Raw genomic sequence first — 21,695 nt, forward strand, 5'->3', positions numbered from 1 at the left:
TTATCTATAAAGCAAAGAAAGATAAGAGAATGAAATTTTTTATTTCAATGTAAATGACAATATCTGCTTGTAATTATTTACATCTAAAGTACATATGTACAGATAGGAAAAATTATAGTAAAATTATAAAAAACGTTCGCATCTACTGACATGCCTGGTTTTTCTAGTGTTAGAAGTAGGGACTATCTCAATTTTGCCTTTATACTCCCAGCATGTAACACACTGCTTTGTACATAGGAGGCAGTGAAGAAGCGCTTTAGAAATAAATGAACATCTCTTTTTTCCAAAATAGCGTGGAAGACTACAGGTATAGAACATTATATAAACTATATATGATATAACTGCTTTGCCAAGTGACTTTCCTTAACCCCTTCCCCTTCTCCCCCTTTTCTAAAGAAAAGATTTAATGGGGGAGAGGGCAGGGATGTGCTGGAGTCAGCTTTTACTGCCTCCTGACAGTGCTTCTTAAATATTCAGTGTGATCATTTATGCCTCAAAAATCAGCTAACATTACAACTTAAAATTTAATCTATACTCTTGTTGATTGTTTAGATATGTAATGAGAAAATGATTAAACTTGAAAGTATGTCATGTTCATTTTGGGGGGAAAACCAGTTGCTAAACATATGCCATCATACTCTTGAAGAAGGATATAAGGAACTGGGAAGAAGATTAAGGAATGACTATGACATTTTTTTAAAAAGCATCAATGAAAAAAATTAAAATAAAAAATGAAAATACTTTTTAAAGTGAAGTACTATAAAATATATGGCCTAATACTATGAATAATTCATACCCTATAACATGTGGCTATTATTAAAAGGTTAATAATGGAGGTAAGATAAATCAGAATATTTAAAATTACAACTGAAAGGGAACTTAGCTAAACTCCCTAATTTTATAGATGAATAGTCAGTTGCTAATTCTGAAGAAATTAGATCTGTAAGATAAGATTTCTCAATGAAAATTAAAGATTTCTAGGAAAATAAAATGTGAGAAAAAAGGTCATTTTAGTAAGAAAAAAATTGTTACTTAGATCAGCGACTTACAATATACATGAAAAAGATAGCATGCAAGTTGACCACTTCTGCTATGCCTGTATGTCAGAGTCAATGCTAGTCAGAGTAGTTGGACCATCTTTCCTATGAGGAATTGGATATTAAGCCAATTCTGGCTTCACTGAAGGAAAGGGGTCTTAAAGTTAACAACCATACGATATTTAAAAGGTTCCAAGTGTTTAAAAAAAGATAAAAACCAGTTTTTAAGTGGAAGGAAGGAAACAAGTATTTATCAAGGGCTTACTTATATGCTAAGTATTTTGTCAAGTCCTGGGGATACAAATACAAGCAAAAAGACAGTCCCTGTGCATGAGGAACTCGTTTTATAATTAAGGAGGACACACATTAAAGGGATCTGCAAAGCTGGACACCTGGCCCCATGAGGGAGGACTTAGCTTTGAAATCTGGGACTCAGAGGCAGAGTTGAAAAGGGAATCAAGGCTGGTGGGCTTGAGCTCACTGGCCTGGGTGTAGTGGACCCATTCTATTTTGGAGGCACAGAATGGAGGCCCCAGGAGGAACCTGGAATGAGACAAGGGGGTAGGCTTTGACAAAACACATTCTGAGACAAGAAGGATGCAGAGTTGTTTGGAGATTCCTGGATGAGAAGGCCCCAGGGGCAGAATGAAGTTTCAGATAAGACAGCAAAGGAGACTTGGTTTTGGAAGGAAGGGGCAGGGATAGAAGACAAATAGAAAGGGAGGTACATTATTTGGTTTGAAAAGGCAGGTAAAATTCTTCCTATAGTGAAAGCAACTGTCCTAAATATATGAATGTTATAATATTAACTTTATCATCAGCTTAACCTTGCTTGCCTCAGTTTCCCCATCTATAAAATGAACTGAAGAAAGAAATGGCAAACCACTCCAGTATCTTTGCTAAGAAAAACTGAAATAGGGGTCACAAAGAATTAGACATGACTGAAATGACTGAAAAACGATAACTTATCCTTTATCTCACAAGTTACTGAAATAATGATAGAGTTGCAGAACTCAAATTTTGGTTACAAATGCTAGAATATAATAACAAAGAATGTATCTTATTAATTTCCATTGTGTTGTGCTGCTAATAGATCAAGTACAGTAGGAAGGTAAAGCTATTATTGAATTAGCACAGGTATTTTGGGCAAGGATAGCTGGATGGTGCAGTGGATAGAGTATGGAGCCTGAAATCAGGAAGACTCCTCTTTCCGAGTTCAAATCTGGCCCCAGATACTTACTAGCAGAGTGGCCATGGGCAAGTCTGTTTGCCTCAATTTCCTCATCTATAAAATGACTTGGAGAAGGAAATGACAAACCACTCTAGTATCTTCACCAAGAAAACCCCAAATGGGGTCATGAAGAGTTGGACACAACTGAAACTAAACAAACAAACAAAAAAAACTGGCAATGTGTTCATGAATGAAATGAACAGACATATCATATTTTCTAAATTACCATGTCTCAAAAAAGCTGTGTTTCAGGGAAGTTAATCATCTGGACAAAAATTGGGTGGGGGAAACATGGGAAGGAAGAAGCATGGGTTTGTCCTTTTCAAGATTTTATCAATCACTTCAACAGGCAATGGTTAAAATCAAACCATGCCACAAGAAACTAACCTATGGACCAAACTTTGAGAAATACAGGTTTATATGTTTTTGAAGGGGGAGTAAGGATTTGTAAGTTTCTTATTTGATGCAAACACTCAAAATCATCAGTCAAGGATGTGAGAAATGGATAATGTATATTGGGAAATTAACCTCCCCCTTCAACTGTACGATTCTACACCCTTAAGTTCACTTATACACACACATATACACACGGTGTTCACTGCTATGTAAAGCATTAGAAGGAATCTCAGATTAGAAAAAAAAAAACAACCCAGGATCCCTAGTGATAAAATGACATTATCTTGAAAAGACACTGTTGAGTAAGTACAAGACAAAAAGAAAAGAAAAAAATACAGAACACAATTGTGTATAAAATAGCATAAAATCAAAAAAGTATTCTACCATTTTCTATTTCAGTCATGTGAATTTAATTCAGTTTCTTACAGGAAGTCTTTCCTAATGTCTCTTCTTGTTAATTTTTTCTCCCTCTTCTAATTATTTTGTATTTATTTATCTGAGTACATGCTGTATTTTCCCAATAAAGCTGTAAGCTTCCTGAGAAGCAGGGCCTGCTTTTCATTTAGTCTTTGTGTCTCCAGCACCTAGCACAGCGCTTTGCACAAAGGAAGGGCACTCAATAAATGTGGGTTGAATTGAATTTTTATATAAGGCATAAAACAGAATTAACATCTTCTAGTTGGTGCGATGGTAGATGGATATTAGATGTACAAAGTCAGGATAAGAAACTAATCCCATCAAAGCAAACATAAATTGATAGAAATATGAGGTAGGTGTTATCATCAAGCTGCTTTTTCATCCATGTCATGTCTACTGACCATAGATATTCCCCAAGGTTCTGTTCTGGGTCCCCTTTTCTTTTCCTTCTATATTATCTCAGCTGGTGATCTCACAATTTCTTTGAGTTCAGTAATCATTTCTATGCAAATGATTCCCAGATTTAACTATGACAATAGTCTTTATGCAGAACTACAGTCACCATAAGAATTCTAATCACTTCTTGGACATCTCAATCATGATGTAGCAAAGCATCTCAAACTCCACATTTTCAGCAGAACTCCCCAACCCTCCTCACTTCTAAACTTCATTATTTATACTGAGGACAGTATCATTCTTCCAGTTGCTCTGACCTGCAATTTCATTGTCACTTTTGACTCTTCATTGACTCACCCCACACATCCAACCCACTGCAAAATTGTATTGCTTCTACCTTCATCATATCACTAGCATGTGTCCACAAGTCTTAATTTGGGCATCTCTTCCTGCACTTTATATTCCAACTATACTGGCAGTTTCTTGAACACAATATTCTGTCTCCTGTCTTTGTGCCTTTGCACAGACTGTGCCCCAGGCCAGGAATGCTCTGCCTCATCAACTCCAATTCATTTTTCCATAACTTCCTTCAAATCCACCTTTTCTAAGAAAACTTCTTCGGTCTCCCTCGCTGCTTGCCTTCTCCTCTGAGATTATTTTTTACCTCTATTGTATATATCTTGTATGTACTTACTTACATCTTGTCTCCTTCATTAGAATATACACTCCTTGAGAAAATGACTTGTTTTGCCTTTCTTTGTAACATCAGCTCTTAGAACAGTGTCTGGCACATTGTAAGCACTTATTAAGAGCTTGCTGACCACCCTACCTGATAGTGTTGTTGTGAGGATCAAATGAAATAATTTATACCAAGTGCTTTGTAAACCCTGAAGCATTATGTATTAGATATTAGTAATACTATGTTCTTCTTATCACACAGTTCATTGATGACATCCTTTACTTGTATTCTTTGAATTGCTTGTTATATTTTGCAGTACATTTAGGTTGACCCATAGTATCTCTTCACTGAACTCTGTGTGATACTCACCTTCAGTTCTTTGGAGGTAGTGGAATTTCAAGTTTCAATGTGTATAGCAACTCTGTAAAATGCTAATATTGAAAAAATGAGCCACTTGGTGTCATGGGAATTTGAGTCAGTCAAAAAGTTCTGGAATTTCCTGAAAGCAATGCAGTATACTTTTCCTTCATTTCAACTTTAGGCCTAACTCATGTTCCATCTGAACTATCACAGATATAAAATATATATATATATATATATATATATATATATATATATATATATATATATATATATATATATATATATATATATATATATATATATATATATATATATACACACATTCTGTTGCTTTACAGGGTCTTCATTTGGATGCAGGTTGAAATCTGAGCAATAGACATTCTTCATTCATTTTGTCTTCCTTGCGTGGAAGGACAGGTCAAACTCTTTGTATGCAAACAAAAGCATTTGAAGGTCCTCATCATCTACAGGGAAATCCTCCCAGATGTGCACCCGAAGTATCACAATGGGGAATACTTTTGGTGCACATCTTAGTTAGCCCTTTATCCAATTAGTTGCCCAGTCTTATTTATCTTATCTCTAAAATATTACTAACATCTTGTATATACCCTCCTCTCACATGTCTACCAACCAAGTTCAAGCTCTCACCTCTTCTCCCCTAGATTATTCCCACACTTTTCTAGTTGGTTTCTCTTCCTCTAGTCTCTCCCTTCCTAATCCATCTTTCATTAAGCCAATTAAGTGATATTATTAATGCAAGGTCTGACCATTTAATGCCTCCTGCTCAATAAACTTAAGTGGCTGCCTGATAACTCTAAGATAAAATACAAACTCCTGTTGGGCATTTAAGCCCATTACAATCTGACTGTTGCTAACGTTTCCAGGTTCATTTCACTTTCTGCACCTCATGCACTCTATGTTCCAGAGAAACAGGTCTACTTGCTGTCCCTTGTACATGATCTTCTCTATTTCCTACCTTACTTCCTATCCCCTTCATACCTTGGATTCTCTTCCATCTCCTTTGCCTCTTGGAATTGCTGGGTCCATTCAGATGCCACTTCCTAAACAGGAATTCACTAATCCTTCTAGTTTTTAGTATTTTGCTCTCTCCTGCAGAAAAATTGCTTTCCATGAGTACGTGTTGCATGTTCTCAAAAGAATATAAACTCCTTGGGGGCTAGAATTATTTCAATTTTTTCTTTCTAGACTCAGTGCCTAGCAAGTCCGACACATAACAGGTGCTTAATAATTCCCTGCTAATTTGAATTTTTATATTGCGGTCATTTCCCAGTATCCCTATTTTGTAACAAATATGGCAAAACAAATTGATTACATTGAATAATGTAGGTCACAATTTGCTTACCACCTTTCCATTAAGATGAGAGTTGCATATCTCATCATAGTCCTTTGTGGTCAAGAATATGCATTGTATTGATCTGAATCATGGTGGTTTTTAGTGTTGTTTTCTCCTTTCTAATACTGTAGTCATTATGAATACTGTTTTGATTATTTTACTGTGACAGTTCAAACAAATCTGGTCTTTCTGAGTTCTTTCTGTCAATTTTTTTGCATCTTAATATGTCATTATGAAGGGAATATAAATAAGACATGTTACAAAGAACTGACAGGTTTTGGCAAAAGTTTTGATGTGGGTGAGAGATAACAGAAAAGTAGAAAATTTCAAAGAAACAATGCTTAAGTAGTAAAGTAGGTCAGAAAGGATGGAAAAATGCAGACAAAAGAACAAAAAATTGTAATTTTTTCAATGGAAAAATTGGATGACAACTTCAGATCTCTGCAAACCAAAGCAACAAAGTAAGAAGTAGAGCCCACTAAAATAATCTGAGAATATTCTCCCTCTAAAAATACAAGGAAATTATATCCCAGGAAATCATATGGAAAAATATCTATGAATATTGGGAAAAGGGAATTGTATACAAATCAGTAAAATCTATGAGATGCAAAGAGAGAACACCTAAGTTTAATTCACCCAAAAATGAATTCAACAAATTTCAGAGTTCATTATAAAAATGGATTCTTGCAAGCAGACAAGAAAAAGCCATTCACAAATAATGAAGCACCAATGAAAAATACTGAAGACTACTTAATTACGACAAGAAATTAAAGAAGAGGCTGTGACACAATAAACTAAAAGCACCGAAAATTGGTCAGCACCCTCCTATTATACAAAATAGAAGGCCTGAGGAGGCAAGAAAATGGTGTTTAATATTAAGAAATCTAGTTCTGCAAAGCTACCAATAAGCAGAAAAGTAATAAGGTAACCAAATACAAGCAAGATGTGAAAGATGAGTAGTCTGTGAGGAAAAGGCTTGACCAATCAATGATCTGTGACCACACTTTGAACACAACCTGTCAGTTATATCTTGGGTTATCATATTTTAGGAAATGACCTACCTATACCCCTCCCTCAGGAAGTAGTATAGTGGAATAATAAAAAGAGCAGTGCTCTTATCATAAGAAAATCTGGATTTAAATCCCAACTCTGACATAAAATCTAAACATACTATCATTGAGATTATGGAAAAGTCACTTTCCCATTCCGGTTTCCAGATTAAGCCAGTAATATGGAGCACCAGGTAGGGAATAAGCTCTAGTGGTCATATCAAGAGACTGGGCTTCAGCGTCCTTTAGTGCAAGGATCATAGCATCACAGATTTAACATGGTAAGGGAATTCAGATAATCAACTAGCCCAATTTTATCATGTTTAAAATGAGGAAGCTGAAGCCCTGGTAATTGGCTCATCTGACTCCAAATTCAGCATTCTTTCCACTGTATCACAGTGCCGTCAGGCCATGCTATGGGCAAATGAAGAAAATTTTCAAGTCAATTCAAATAACAAACTTCAACTGTGTGTGACACACTTTGCTAGATACTGTGGATACAAAGATAACAAAAACTGTTCTAGCCCTTGAAGAGCTTAGTCACTTTAACAAAATGTGAACAAAAGATACAGATCTAAATGAAAACTTAAAAAAAAATTTAAAAAATAATGAAGAGGCCCAAAGACCAAATCATAGAAATGAAATAATAAAAATATATTATTATTTGAATAAGATAATATACCAACATATAGAGGATATAACTAAACCAGTCCTAATAGAAAATTTTATATCTCTGGATATAATTACTAATAAAAAATAAAACTAAAGAACTGAATACAAAGTTTAAAAAATGAAACTAAGAAACAACAATTCTAAAATAAAAAAGATATATTAAAAATTAGAGAGAAAACAGAATCAAAATTAAAAATATTAAATGACAAGTTTTTAAAAGACTAAAATAGTAACATTATCTAATTTGATTAAAAAAGAGACAACAAAAACCAAATATAAAAAAGCAGAAATTGAAAGGGGAATTTAAAACAAATGGAAAGAACATTAAAAAAATTCTAAGAGGCTGAAGAATATAGCAACAAAAATAAATGAAATAGATCTGTAAAAATGCAAAATACCAAAAATTAACAAAATAGAAGTTAGATTTTCTAAATAATCCAATCTCAGAAAATGAAGTTAGACAAATCATAAACTATAGAACTATAGTTCTATAGAACTCCCCTCACCCAGAGCTAAATTATGTTAAAGAGTCAAAGAATCAGTAATTCTATACAAATTGTTATTTTTTCTTAAAGAAAGGAATAAGCACTCTACACCAAATTCATTCTATAAGATCAACATAGTTCCAGTTCCTAAAACCAAAGGGAATAAAGCAGAGGACTATAGACTAACATTAGCAATAAGTATTGATGCAATCATATTAAATTACATACTGACAACAAGATTATGTTACTATAACCCCCAAAATATTCATCATTAGCAAGTTGAATTTATACTAGGAATTCAGGTTCAACATTAGGAAATTAATTATGATAAATAACAGGATCAAAAACAACAAAACCCACATGATTATATAAAGGGATGCAAAAGAATCTTAGAAAAAATGAGTACTCATTTATGATACAAACAACAAAAATTATAGGAATGATGTAACCTTTCAAAAATATGATCAAAAACACTCTAAAATCAACAGAAAACATTACTTCAAGGGACAAACATGTAAGTTTTCCCATTAAGATCATAAGCAAAGCCAAGATCACCATTATTATTTAACAAAAACCAGTAAGGTGATCAAATGAGAAATAACATTTCAAATAACAACAAAGTGAATTGAGAGATAACTAGTAAGACACAGAGTGAACTATAGCAGTACAATCATGAGCCAAATTTCATGGAAATACAAACTGAAATAAGTCAAACAATATGCAACATTCTTATTTAGGCTGAGTCAATGGAGTAAAAAATGACAATACCCCCCAAATTAATCTATAGGTTTAATGCTATGCCAATCAAATTTCCATAGTAATACTTCATAAAATTGGAAAATATACAGAAGAATAAAAGGTAAAATTGTCTAGGGAAATAGTGACAAAAAGTAGCAACTAAGGAGATTTGTCATTACAAGGGCTCAAATTATATTATCATGCAATAATTATCAAAAGTATACAGTACTGGATAAAATAAAATTGATCAGTCAATAGATTAGGTAGGCAAGACTTAGACAGTAGTCTAGGCTCAAGAACAAAATGTACTGGAGAAACATCTCCAAAGAGATTAATGAAAGTAAGAAAAGGTCTGTGAGAAAATATTCACAGAATATTTGAAATAGCAGTTTGAAATAGCAAACTATTTGAATATAGCAAAAAACTGGAAATGGATTCTGAAATATTGGAGAATGACTGATCAAACTGTGGCAAAATAATGTGATTAAATATTACTGCGATATCACAAGACAAATATGCAGAATTTTAAAAATGGAAAGGCTATCAAGTGATAGAGAGTGAACAGAGCATAACCATGACTATATATGTGTGTACACATTATACAACTATGTAAGTGAGACATTAAATGATAATAGAATTTAGGTAAAAAGCATGTGGTAATATTGATACTAATTAAGAAAGTACATTCCTCAGATATTCTTTTACATCACCTTTAGATATGAAAGTGGTAAGAAAAAGCAGCTATGCACAAATGAAAACTACTTAAATGAAAGGGTGCATATATTATTGGCTGCAATCACTTCTTCATGATGTTGTTGTTTTTACTAAACTATTTTAGGGACTGTCCATGGTTGTGAACAAAAATACTTTGGAAACCATAAAGAGCTATATAAGTGTGTGTCATTATTAATCTCACATACTCCTAGGTTACTGTTGTTTTAGCAAAAGGGAAAATTTTTTTCCTCTATTATGACTGCCTCAATTCAAATAGATCTTGCCATTCCTAGACAGTTAATTTTGAGAAAAGGGGGAAAAAAGGAAACAAACCAGAAAGAGATGAATGCTGAGAGGAAGAAGGAAGGTATGCACAGAAAACGCAGAAGATATATGAAAATAGTTCCTTATTCTAATAAGCTACTAAAATGAACCTTTCACAGAATGAAAAAATATTAGTTTTGGAAGGAACCTCAGAGTGCATCTAGTCCCATACATACATGAAAAGGTACCCATATTATAATATTTTCTATATTAAATATCCAGCCTCTGCTTGAAAACCTTCAGTGAGGGAAGAACTCAGCACCTTATGAGGCTGTCTGTTCCACTTTGGGAAGATTCTAAATGTTAGGAAGCTTTTCCTGACATCAAATCTAAGTTTGCATTTACATCTTCCACCCAATTGTGCCTGCTTCCAGGAGCCGAGGAAATAGAATCCAACATCCCTCTCCCCCCTCCACATGCCAACCCTTCAAATACCTGAAGATAGCTATCATGTCCCCTCCTAGTCTTCTCTTCCCCAGACTAAAAATATATTCAGTTTTTTCATCATAAGGCATGAATTCAAAGCCCTTTCACCTCTCTGGCTGCTTTCCTCTGGAACTTGACTAGCTTATGGCTGTTCTTCTTAAACCATGATGTCTCAGACTGAATACAAAACTTCAGATGTAGCCTAACCAGAGAAGAGCTTAAGAGCTTAAGTGGGTTTCTGGGAATAATGTTCAACATAATTTTCACAGTCATTTCAGTCAGATATTTCTTCAGTTAATAATGTCAAAGCAGGTGGACATTCAGGTGAAAATATGAAAAAGACAGATGGAAACAAACTGAGAACTCTACAGAGAAGTTGTTAGAGGGTTAAGGGATAAATTAGTTAAAGGTTAGAGGGTTAAAGGGTACATTTAGAAATTCTCTGCTTTGAAGTGATCATTAAAGTCAGTGACTGAATGGGCTCATTAAGGAAGAGTATAAGGAGCGAAGAGTAGGCTGAAGGCAGAATTTTGAGGTATATTTATGAAGAGCCAGAAAAGAAAAAGAATCTCAGAGATACACTGTCACAGAAACTAAGGAAAGACAAAATAGCAAAGAAAGATATTTCAGGCCTTCTAACAGAAATTCCCAGATACCCTACTATAATTCCTTAAAACTTATAAGCATTGTAACCTACTTTCCCTTCCGATCACAGAGAGAAAACTGCTTCCATTCCTTGTTAATATGGCAATTCACTTTAATCTATCTGGGCCTCAGTTTCCTCAATTGCAAAATGATTAAGTATATCAGATGATCTTTACAATTCCTTTCAGATCAATGTCCTTTAATGCTTGTTAAAGATAATCCCTTCACTTGTCACCCTTGAATATATACCTTTATTGTCTCCTTGAGGACCCTGTTCCAACAAGCGTTCCCTCTCTTCCATGAAATTGTAATTTTTCCTTCTCTACTGGTGCCTTACTCTATACCAATGGTTCTCAAAATGTGGTCTGGGGACCGCTGGAGGTGCCTGAGAAAATGTTAGAGGGTCTACAAGTTCAAAATTATTTCCATAATAAGAAGATGTTTTAATTTCTAATACAGTAAATATCAATAACTACAACTCACATAAACAAAACTTCTTTGAGGAGCCCTCAATAATTTTTGAGAGTGTATGGGATCTTGACACCAAAGCAAATTGATAACTGCTAATCTACAGAAACATGCTCATCTGTCCAATTGTATATAAAAAAAGCCTCTTCCTGGCTCCCCCATTCCCCTTCTAGCTACTCTCTCAACATTCTTCTTTGCATAATTGTCAGATTTTTGGAAAATAACTTTATTCTTGTTCCTTTACTTTCTCACCATCCATTCCCTTCAACCTGTTTTAATCTAATTTCTGTCCCCACTAATCTATCAAAACTTCTCTTTCAAAAGTCACCAGATAACCTCCAGAAACAAATCAATTAACTCTTTTTTTTTAGTTTTCTTTCTCCATGATTTTTATGCTCCATTTGACATTATTTCCATCACCTCTTAGATAGTAACTCCTGCTTTGGATTCTGAGACATCATGTTTCCTGGTTCTTCTCTTACTTCTCTAACTCTTCCTTTCTTGGATTCTCATCCCTTTCCTCACACCCTAAATTGGTTATTCCCCTAGGATCTATACTGCATCATTTCTTCTCTCTATATTCTCAGCTGATTCCAGTGATTCCCACAATCTCAATTGATTCCACAGCTTCGGTTATCATCATGTACAAATAACTTCCAAATTCACATTTCCAGTCCTTAAACTCCAGATCCACATCTGGAAAAAAGATGATTTAGGGGGAAAAAATGTGATAGCAATCTTCAAGCATTTAAAGAGCTATTACCAAGAAGAGGGATTAGAGACTGTAGTCCTTGGTCCCTTAGGGCAGAATTAGGAAGAATGAAAAGAAGTTGCAAAGAAGAAAATTTACTTAACCAGTTGATAGGTATTTATTAAGCACTTTGGTTCCTTCTTACTTTAGGTCTTTAAACAAAAGCTGGAAGACTCCTAGTTGTACGTGCTGTGTGTATAAAAAAAGTATGTGTGTATGTATGTGTGTGGGGGGGTGAGGTTGTTCAAGTATAGTTTGTACTTGATTTTTCTGAGATCCCTTAGATCTCTGAGCTTCTGGGATTTCAAAAAAGAGGATATTTCCATCTGACTATAGCAATAAAAAGTTCTGGTTACTAGTGTGCTAATTTAATCATACCAGATTAAGTTAAAATCCAGGTTTCCTAAACATACAAATTCTTATTTTTCTTTACAAAATAATTTATAACACAATTTCTTTAAAAATCAAGCTCTGTTCAGAGAATTTAAATCAGTTTCAAGAACAGATTTACTGTGGTGCATCTATACATGGAAACTGAAGGGTATAATCTAAACCTAGTAAGATTATTTGGAAGAAATATAACCAAAGAATAACAAAAGAAGCAAGAAACAATACAAACTAACATGAACTGAGCAAGACAGCTATTTGCTGATTTCTTTTCTTTTGCAAAAGTCACAAACCAACAATTCTCTGCCACAGCTACAAAGTCATGTCAGTCATGTACGTTTATACCAGATTAGGAGCATACAGTTTACTTTTTAAGAGGTTCATGAAACCCAAATTTCTCCACACATTTACTTTATCTTATTACTGACCTATAATTTTGTTTTCAAAAGTAAAATGCTGGTTTTAGAATAACTTAGAGATTTTTAGCTGTGTTAAAATCTAAATAAATTTCTTTTGTATTCCATTAAATATCTAATTGGTATTTATTAATATTCTAAAATAGTGGAATCTTAACATGTTTTGCTAACTGGAAAACTAATATTTCTATGTCATATTTAAAATGTAAAGATTAACATAAAAGGTGATCTTCAAAATATAATTAGAAACATGACTTTCAAATCTTTTACTCTTGGTGGAAGAGTAAGATTCCCATATGTTGAAATGACTGATTTTATATAAAGCTTGAGTTTACTGGAAATACAATGTTTAATATACCATGAAAAGATTAATTTATTGATGAGGAAGCCTTGGCTGTTATGAAAATATGTCCCTTTTGAGAAAATTAAAATACAATAACTACTTACATAAAAAATTTCCTAGATATTCTCATTTTTCCACTTTAGATATAGAAATCAATATCTTTTATACTAATTTACTAGGAAGATTATTTAATAAGAAAAATAATAAACACTATTTATAAAAAGGTCCCTGAATAAAACACAAAACCATAAATATCAAAATAGAAAAGAATAAAAACACATTGTTGATTGTTCACATAAATGAGCTTACAAATTGTACATATTTGTATGATAAAGGAGGAAAAAGACTTTTTCCCCTTCACATAGATAAAACATCTGTTCATTTGTTCTGCTACCTAGATAAAGGAATAAGGGGGAATAGTAAACATGGACCATGGAAAACATTAAACCTTTTTTTTCTAGATTCTATTCTGTGACTATCTACACTCCAAATGAAGGGGTTTATTTATTAAAGCAAAGGGAGTGTATGCATAGGGTAGAGTTTACTGTCAGATAGTACCACAGCTTCATGGGTGGTCACACATGTATTTTCTTTTGCTAGAAGTCATGATGAAAGAGATCATCTTTTCATACATATATGGGGAATTCTAAATCGGAGTTACATGGTAGCCACTGTGGGGGGGGGGGGAGAAGAAATATTTTTCTCCTTACGATGACTTTTAGTCTAGATCACTAGATTTAAGAAACTATTTAATAAGTAATAAATCCAGTATCTAAATGCAGAGCAAGCTTCCCTTAACTCATTGTAAGCATTTCCTATTTGGGTAATAGTTAAACAGTTTAAAAAAGAATGACTACAATTCAGCAAAAAAAAGTATTTTACTTTTTTTGCTAAAGAAATCTTAGTTCTATGAAAATGATTCCTAATTTTTATCAAATATGTTTGATTTAGATTTAGAAGTTAAAGCACTTTGGGAATCTGCAAGTATTTTAGCTTCAAAATTCACACTTAAGCACTGAGTTATCTTTTAAAGTATCAAATTCATGTTAATGTATACAGATGAACAGTGATCTGGAATGCAATTAAACAGTATTTATTAAGGAGTCACATGTATAGGTATCATAACACTAAGGAAGCCAGGGAAGATGAAATATGAAGGTGGCAAGCAGCACTTGGGAGCAATATTCCTCAGTACTGCATCTGACTGTTCTACTCTATGAGCTGCCTGTCCAGAGCACTTTAAGCAGCAGCTACAAGCAGAGAAAGGTAGAATTTCTTGGATAGCATTTATAGACTGTCTCATTTTAGTCCTGGAAAGGGTAGGAATAGGAATGGAAAGAGACAAAAAATCACAGATCTCATAGAAATAGTAGAAATTTGAGAATATTTAGATTATCCAAAGCAGAGAGAAGAAAATAACCTGGCTTTATGTAATGATTCAGAGAAATTACAATTAGGTCTAAGTAAATTTCCTTTATTCTTTATAGAATTTTCTAAGATTCCATGGTTTCAGTTACTCAGAGAGAAACGGTTTAAAAAAAGCTACAATGAAAAAATGAGATACTGAGGCTTTAACCAAGTAAGTAGTATCCACATCACAGCAAACAGCACATATTCCTGAATGGAAACCTGGGCTTCCAAAAGAATATGTACCAAATCAAGTTGTACCTAGAAACTCTGCCACTTGGGTAATGAATCTGGGGGATGGGGGAACCCTTGATGAAGGTTCAAAGCACAACAGGTCTAGAGATAGAAGGGACCCCAGAACCTATCCAGTCTAACCCTCATTTTTACAAATGAAGCAAATAGGATGCTCAATGACTTCATTGAGTCATATAGGCAATAAGTTTCAGGGAGACAATTTGAAACCAGATCCACTGGCACTGCTCTTACCCAGTATACTATTTAGGGGATGTGAAGGTATGGCCAGCCTAAAGAGGATGTCAAGAATGTGAAAGCTTCAAGAGAAAGCTTAGGCTTCTATAAGAAGAAATATAGGTGAAGGAACATTAAATAATGGTGGTGGGTTCCAGAGAACACTGTGGAGGAAGGGTAGAGGAGGGTAAGGATTAGGGATTATTAGCTACAGGTTTGTACAGGTTTGTACAGGTGGGTACAGCTTGTACACTACTTTTGCTATTGATCCATCCCACCCAGTCCTCCTCCACCCAGGTCCGTAGGCCAGGTAGCAGCATAAGGAAAGCCACACCAGTGAGTAGACATGATGCAGGACTGGCGGTGCTTTGGTCATGGGATCCCGGAGGTGGCAGCAACTGCTAGGCAAGTAAAAGGGGAAGAGGAAGGAATGGTGCTTTCCCAGGTGTTAGTGCTAGGTTACAGGTGCTGCTACTTCTGGCAACTGTACTTTGGTCTAAGAAAATAAATGAAGTCCCCTTAAGATTGGAGGCTACAATTCACAAAAAGATTAAGGTCCCATACTGAGAAAACTGAGTTCTCTTGATAAACTAAAATTCCAATTTACTAAAATGAAAGTAGCTTCATACTTTATCTGAAAAATAGTGACTGACTCATGCTAAGTTCTGAAACCACTTTGGGATACAAATTAGAATGAAACTAAATTACTGTGACTTACTTCCCTTCTTTAGAATTCATTCAAAATTTGCATCCCAAAATAGAAATGTTAAAGGTTCTCAAAGGCCTAAATTACAAGTGTTAGTAATTATCTGAGTATTTGGGTATATATTGCTAAAATCAAGTTCCTATTTAAAAGCAAGGCTTACAAAATGAAATTTACTGGAAGGGAATGTATTTTAAGAAAGGTAACTTGATTGTGTAAAAGAACTTAAGAACAGCTTTCTTTAAAGACATCAGAGAAAGGAGAAGTAGTCTCAACACTGTACTATTAACCAAATGGGCAAAAATTAGTATCTGAGTACACAATATCATTTTAGTGTCATGACTTTTTAATTTTATCTTCACTCAGCACTTTTTACCTTCCAGGAATTTCACAACTAGGCTGCAAGCAGTCAGTTAATAATACTATGTTTAGGTAGAGAAATTTTTTCAATTTATTTATTAATTTATAATTAAGGTTAAAATGTAATGACAGAAATGATCAACCATGATTCCAGAGAATTGATGAAGAAGTTATCCACACCTCGTGACAAAAAATGGATTAATATGCAGAATGAGACACATTGTTGGACATAACCAATGTGGGCATTCATTTTGCTTTTTATCAAGGTCCTAATTTTTGTTTTTGTTTTCAGTATGGGGCAAAGTAGAAGGGAAGAAAAATAAATGCTTGATAGTAGAAAAAATAAAATTTAATAAAAATTACAATTCCTACTCAAAATATCAATGATCCTAATTTTTATTCAGCCATGAAATTATAAACATTTCTATATTTAAATTGAGATTTAAATCATACCATAACCTAAATAATCAAAAGATCTTTGAGTGATTTTTAATGAGATTACAATTTACAAAAATACAAATATGTGTACTCAACATATTTCAATGAACACATATGCAGCACAATTCCTTTATCACTGAGTCACTATATTTTAAATGAAACTATAAATGGTTCCAAAATGGTTAGGGAAAAGAAGTCCTGTTTAGACTACATTCTAAAAGGAAATAAGGGAAAATACATAAAAATGGTGAAAATAGTTCAGAATATACTTCAGCTCAACTAGAAACTGAAATAGTTTTGTCAATTGAGACATCTAGGCCCCATTTCTCAACGAGAAAGATTTAGAGGGGTAGAAACTAAGCAACTAAATAAGGGAAAACCCTCCAAAAATACATTTTTCAGACATAGACTATTTCTCAAGACAAAGTACAAAAAAAGTACCAAAAATAACTGTAAATACATTTTAGAATTCTAAATGTACAGAATATATCAAGATTCTTTTGATGTTCCCATATTTACCTCTAACTGGGTATCTTTAATAATAGCTTTTTACCTTTTTTTCTGTGTGGGCCCAGTGACAAATATGTTTATCAATGGAGGATCAGACTAGCTAAGTTTGAAGAGGTTCATCACCAATTTGGCTGTGTAGTAGTGAATTTTTTTTTGACATAGAAATCCTCAAAAACCTATTAAGGCCTAGATAAATTATGATCTCCATCAGTATCCACTGACAATACCAATTGCCAATTGACACCGATGGCAGATGAGTCAGTCTAGCTAAAAGCACAAGATGTCTGTTCCAAGGGACAAATAAGATATAGTACATGCCAGGTGAACCAAAACACTACCATGATTTTGACTATCACCTTCCCTTTAATGCTTCTATTAAGGCAGCCTATGACTTTGTGCTCAAAAGCCCAAGGAATAGCAGTGTCCCCAAGTCCTACTTTCAGTGAGCCCCTGAGAACTGATCTGGCAACTCTTTCTGCAGGTGCTGCAGCCTATGATTTTACTACTTAAGACTCAGAAACTTTTTGCCACTAAAGTCCTTGGCACTATCAATTTTTTTAAACCATCTATCAATGAAAATAATAAGATGAATTATCTGCCCTACCACCATCCTAAGGACCACTGAGTCTTTCCAGTTGTCTTTTAGTTCAACTCCGTGTTATCTCTCCCATTAGAATGTGAGCTCTTAGAGAACAAGGACTGACTTTTCTATCTATAACCCCAATATCACAGTGATTGACTTAATAATTTTTTTCATTCAATCATTCAAGTTATGAACTGTCTACATTATTGACATCACAGGTAATTAAAGTTAAGTTCATATTTCATAAACGTCTAATAAGGATTCGTTAGCTGTCAATAAATTGTTTTATATTCTCCAGACATACTTGCTATAGGTATGATAGTGGATACCGAACTAAGGAAAAATGACTTTGAAAAATCAACTCATCCTAAAAACTACATCATATATAGCATTTATAATAAGAATTGTATTTAGTAAGTGGTCACACCTGACTACTTATAATACAAACTATATATGAAAAGGAGTGCTAATAATTAATTTAAACAGATCTTTTCATCACTTAATAGTTTAAACTATAAAATGTACTTCTTATTCTTTTGCTAAAAACAAAATACATAGATATGTATATAAATGATTTTGTGGGAAAATATTTTAATAAAGCTCATTTTTTTGTTCCTCCTGATTTGTGGAATATTGTAGAATTTGTGAAATCTAAAAATCTTTTCATATTCAAAGTCAGCCTGCATGCCCCACCCTAATAAAAGTCTTGCCCTAGAATCTCACAGGAACAAGGAGGACCTAAAGGCAAATTAACCAGTGAATTAAATTGGTCTCCTAACATTTAGATCAGAGAAGAATCTGTTGCCACCTTTTTCTTGAGAAATTAATCTGAAATTTTTCTTATGAGCCTTTCTCAATTAGAAGAATTTTCCAATGATGATAATCTTGATGCCTCCATTAAAGTTCTATTCTGTCTTATTGTGATATGAGGTGATCCTGGGATTCTGATAGCAATGGCAGTAGCGAACAAGCACTGAATATTGTTATTTTGTCTCTGATCTAAGGACAAGTCTAGCAATCTCCTAAGAGACAATGGTCACAGGGTGAGTAATTTCTTGATGACAACCAGTGGTATGCTGATAAATGCTCAGCAAATACCTCTCAAAAATCAATGCATAACATACTTTAAAGTTTAATCTGAATTATTAAGATTTTTTTCTATCACTTTTTTAAGTCTAGACAAACAACAAAACAATAAATCAAGGTCTGGTTTGTAGCATTTTCTGATATCTAAGGTATAAACGATCACACTAAAATTTAACAATTGGCTCTGGAAAACGGGCACAAGTTGGCTCCAGCACACCCCTGACAACTCTCTAAGACTATCATGGTATTAAGGAGTTACAATTTATGTCAGTGGAGGAAATGTTGACTATTGAAATCATAGGTTCCTGTGATAGCTTTGATGAGTAGTCTCAATGTAAAGGCTGACACTACTTCAATAGATTTATGATTTTAGATGTGGACATTCTTTCCAATGGAGCAGAATATAATCCAGTATCCATTTCATTTCTTGCAACTCTTATTCATATCATTCCATAAATCTTTAGGGGGGGGGGAGATGGGAGGAAGGGCTCCCAATATTCAGCTTTTAGCTGAAGCTGGTATTTTCAATTTTTATTAAAATTCTTATATTCTGGCCTCTTAATGTGTAGTATAAATTTTGAGTTGATCAAAAATATTAATTTGTTTTGCTTGTTTATAAAACCAGAAGTGGTAATGGAGCCCTATAAATAGTTATGTGGTACATAAAGATGCCAGCTCTGCCTTGCTACCAATGTCACTGGTTGGCTGAGATATCAATTAACATCAAAGGTGGGGAACTAAAGGAAAATGAGTAGGTTGTTCTCCTCTCTACTCAGCTGATTCAATATAAAAAGAGGGTCCTGGATATTGTTTCAGGAATATGAAAGGTACATAGCTATCCCAGAAACACTAGAACAATAATCAACGTTAGCAATCTTCAAATGGGTGCTTAGCATTACCCTTCAGACATTGTGATAGAGTAAACTGTTCTCTAGATGAGTCCTGGGCATCCCCAAATGAGACAGTGCCTCCAGTGTGATTACGAGCAGTGAATTTTACCTATATGAAAACTCTTTTAAAAATTACTATCCCAAGTGCTTTCTACACAGTAGGACCTTAATGTCTGCTGAATTGAAGTCAAAATACTACCATTTTGAAGCTAGGATTTGGTACAACTAAAGAGTTACACCAGATGACAAAAAGGTGGAAAGAGATCAAGGGCCTCTGTGTTTAATATGAGGCTAATTAAGAGAGTAAAACTAACCACTACTAATGATAAAGCTATGGATCAGCAGAATTATGATTACACCATATAAACTATACCTATGACTCAGTAATTTACACATATGATTATGAGAGCATGGGAGCTGAAAATGACTCAGACCACATACAAGCAATATCGTACAGTATAGCATGGCTAGCTTTAGAGTTGGAAGACCTTGGAGATCATCTAATCTGACTCCCTCATTTTACAAATGAGGTCAATGAGACCTAAGGAGGGTAAATGTCTTGCTCAAGGTAGTAGTAAATAAGAGAGTTGGGATTCAATCTCATTATTCCAAATTCAAAGCTTTTTTTTTTTTTTTACTGCCTAGTCATTAAAATGAACCCCTTCTTAGTTAAATCATTACACACATTCTAAAAAATTAGAAAAAATTCTCCTAAGGGTTATTTGACATTCATTTGAAGAGTTTAGATCTCATTAATTTGAGAGTATACAAAAAGAAACAAGGAGGCAAAGTGACTAGAAAGCTGGCCTCAGAACCAGGAAGATCTACGTTCAAGCTGAGCCTAGGAGACATACTGGCTATGTCATACTGGGCAAATTACCTAGGAGATGGTACGTTTCAGGGAAGGTGCCAATTTGTATTGGTAGAGGGAATTTCCTTTATTGGGAGTTCCCTGTATCAATAAAATCATAGGTCCAGTACCTAACACAATGTGTTATATAACCACACAATTAAAAAATCTTCAAGTATTGTAACCAGTGGAAGTTCTGGCATAGATTAAATAAAAGCTTTACTTACTGGTGGGAAGTCAAAGTCTATCTGGTTAGCTAAGTTTAAAATGTAGTCAATTCGAAACTGATTCTCTGGATTGGCTAGTTCAACTGGAGGTGCCAAATTTCCCATTGCTGTCACTATTGTCTGAAAACAGGTAAAACAAAGATTTCAGTAAACAATCAATTAAATAGCATTCTTTAAATAAAAAAGAAAAGATTGTGTACTTACCTCTATAGCTTCTTTAATATTATTTTTAATATCTTGAATTTTCATCTTTTTCTCCCTATAATAAAAATAATTGCAATACTTTGGTTTAGTAGGTTTCTTTGTGGAACAGGAAAAAGTACCACAATTAAAATTATCTCATTTTGTCTTTACCAATAAATATCTGCATGTTTGACTGAGATCTTAAAATAAAATTATCTTGACCTGTAGCACCAAACCATTCCAGTTTTGATGGTGTTCTTTAACAATGTATGAACTAAAATGATCATCTAAAAATTACTCGTCTTGAATGAGAAATTTATGGTATGGTAACATCAAATATTATTATTTAAAGAGATGTTGTTTTCTTTGTGTGCAAAAGACTAACACCTGATGGTTATATTTATAAAGTGCAAATAAGTAGAGAGGAAAAGTACACAAATTTTCATGATGGAAAATACTAAAGGGAGGGACAATTTTGAGGAAAAAAAATCAAAGATTAATGATGAAATAAAATGTTAATAAAAATGAACTGAAAAGAAAAAAGAGTAGAGAGGATAAGTCTAATGTACAACAATGTGACTCCCCATATACTGATTTATACAAAAATGGCTACTATAAATGAGATTTTGATGTAACTTTACTAATTTTTCCTAAGAACAGGAAGAACCAGGACAAATTACTAAAGAGACAATAAGATAA

The 21,695-nt window shown here is 33.8% G+C and overlaps 1 protein-coding gene across 4 annotated transcripts in view; it reads right to left on the reverse strand.

Moving 5' to 3' along the window:
* GNAS (GNAS complex locus) overlaps positions 1-21,695 on the reverse strand; it is a 308,988-nt gene that overhangs the window by 71,163 nt on the left and 216,130 nt on the right. For all 4 annotated transcript variants that reach the window (XM_072633425.1, XM_072633427.1, XM_072633426.1 and 1 more), the window contains exons 3-4: positions 21,018-21,072; positions 20,814-20,933 (exon numbers count right to left, since the gene is read on the reverse strand). In XM_072633425.1, the coding sequence (XP_072489526.1) occupies positions 20,814-20,933; positions 21,018-21,072 (175 nt within the window). The remainder of the gene's footprint in view (positions 1-20,813; positions 20,934-21,017; positions 21,073-21,695) is intronic.

The sequence above is a fragment of the Notamacropus eugenii genome, chromosome 1 (genome assembly GCF_028372415.1).
Source record: "Notamacropus eugenii isolate mMacEug1 chromosome 1, mMacEug1.pri_v2, whole genome shotgun sequence".
Taxonomy (NCBI): Eukaryota; Metazoa; Chordata; class Mammalia; order Diprotodontia; family Macropodidae; genus Notamacropus; species Notamacropus eugenii.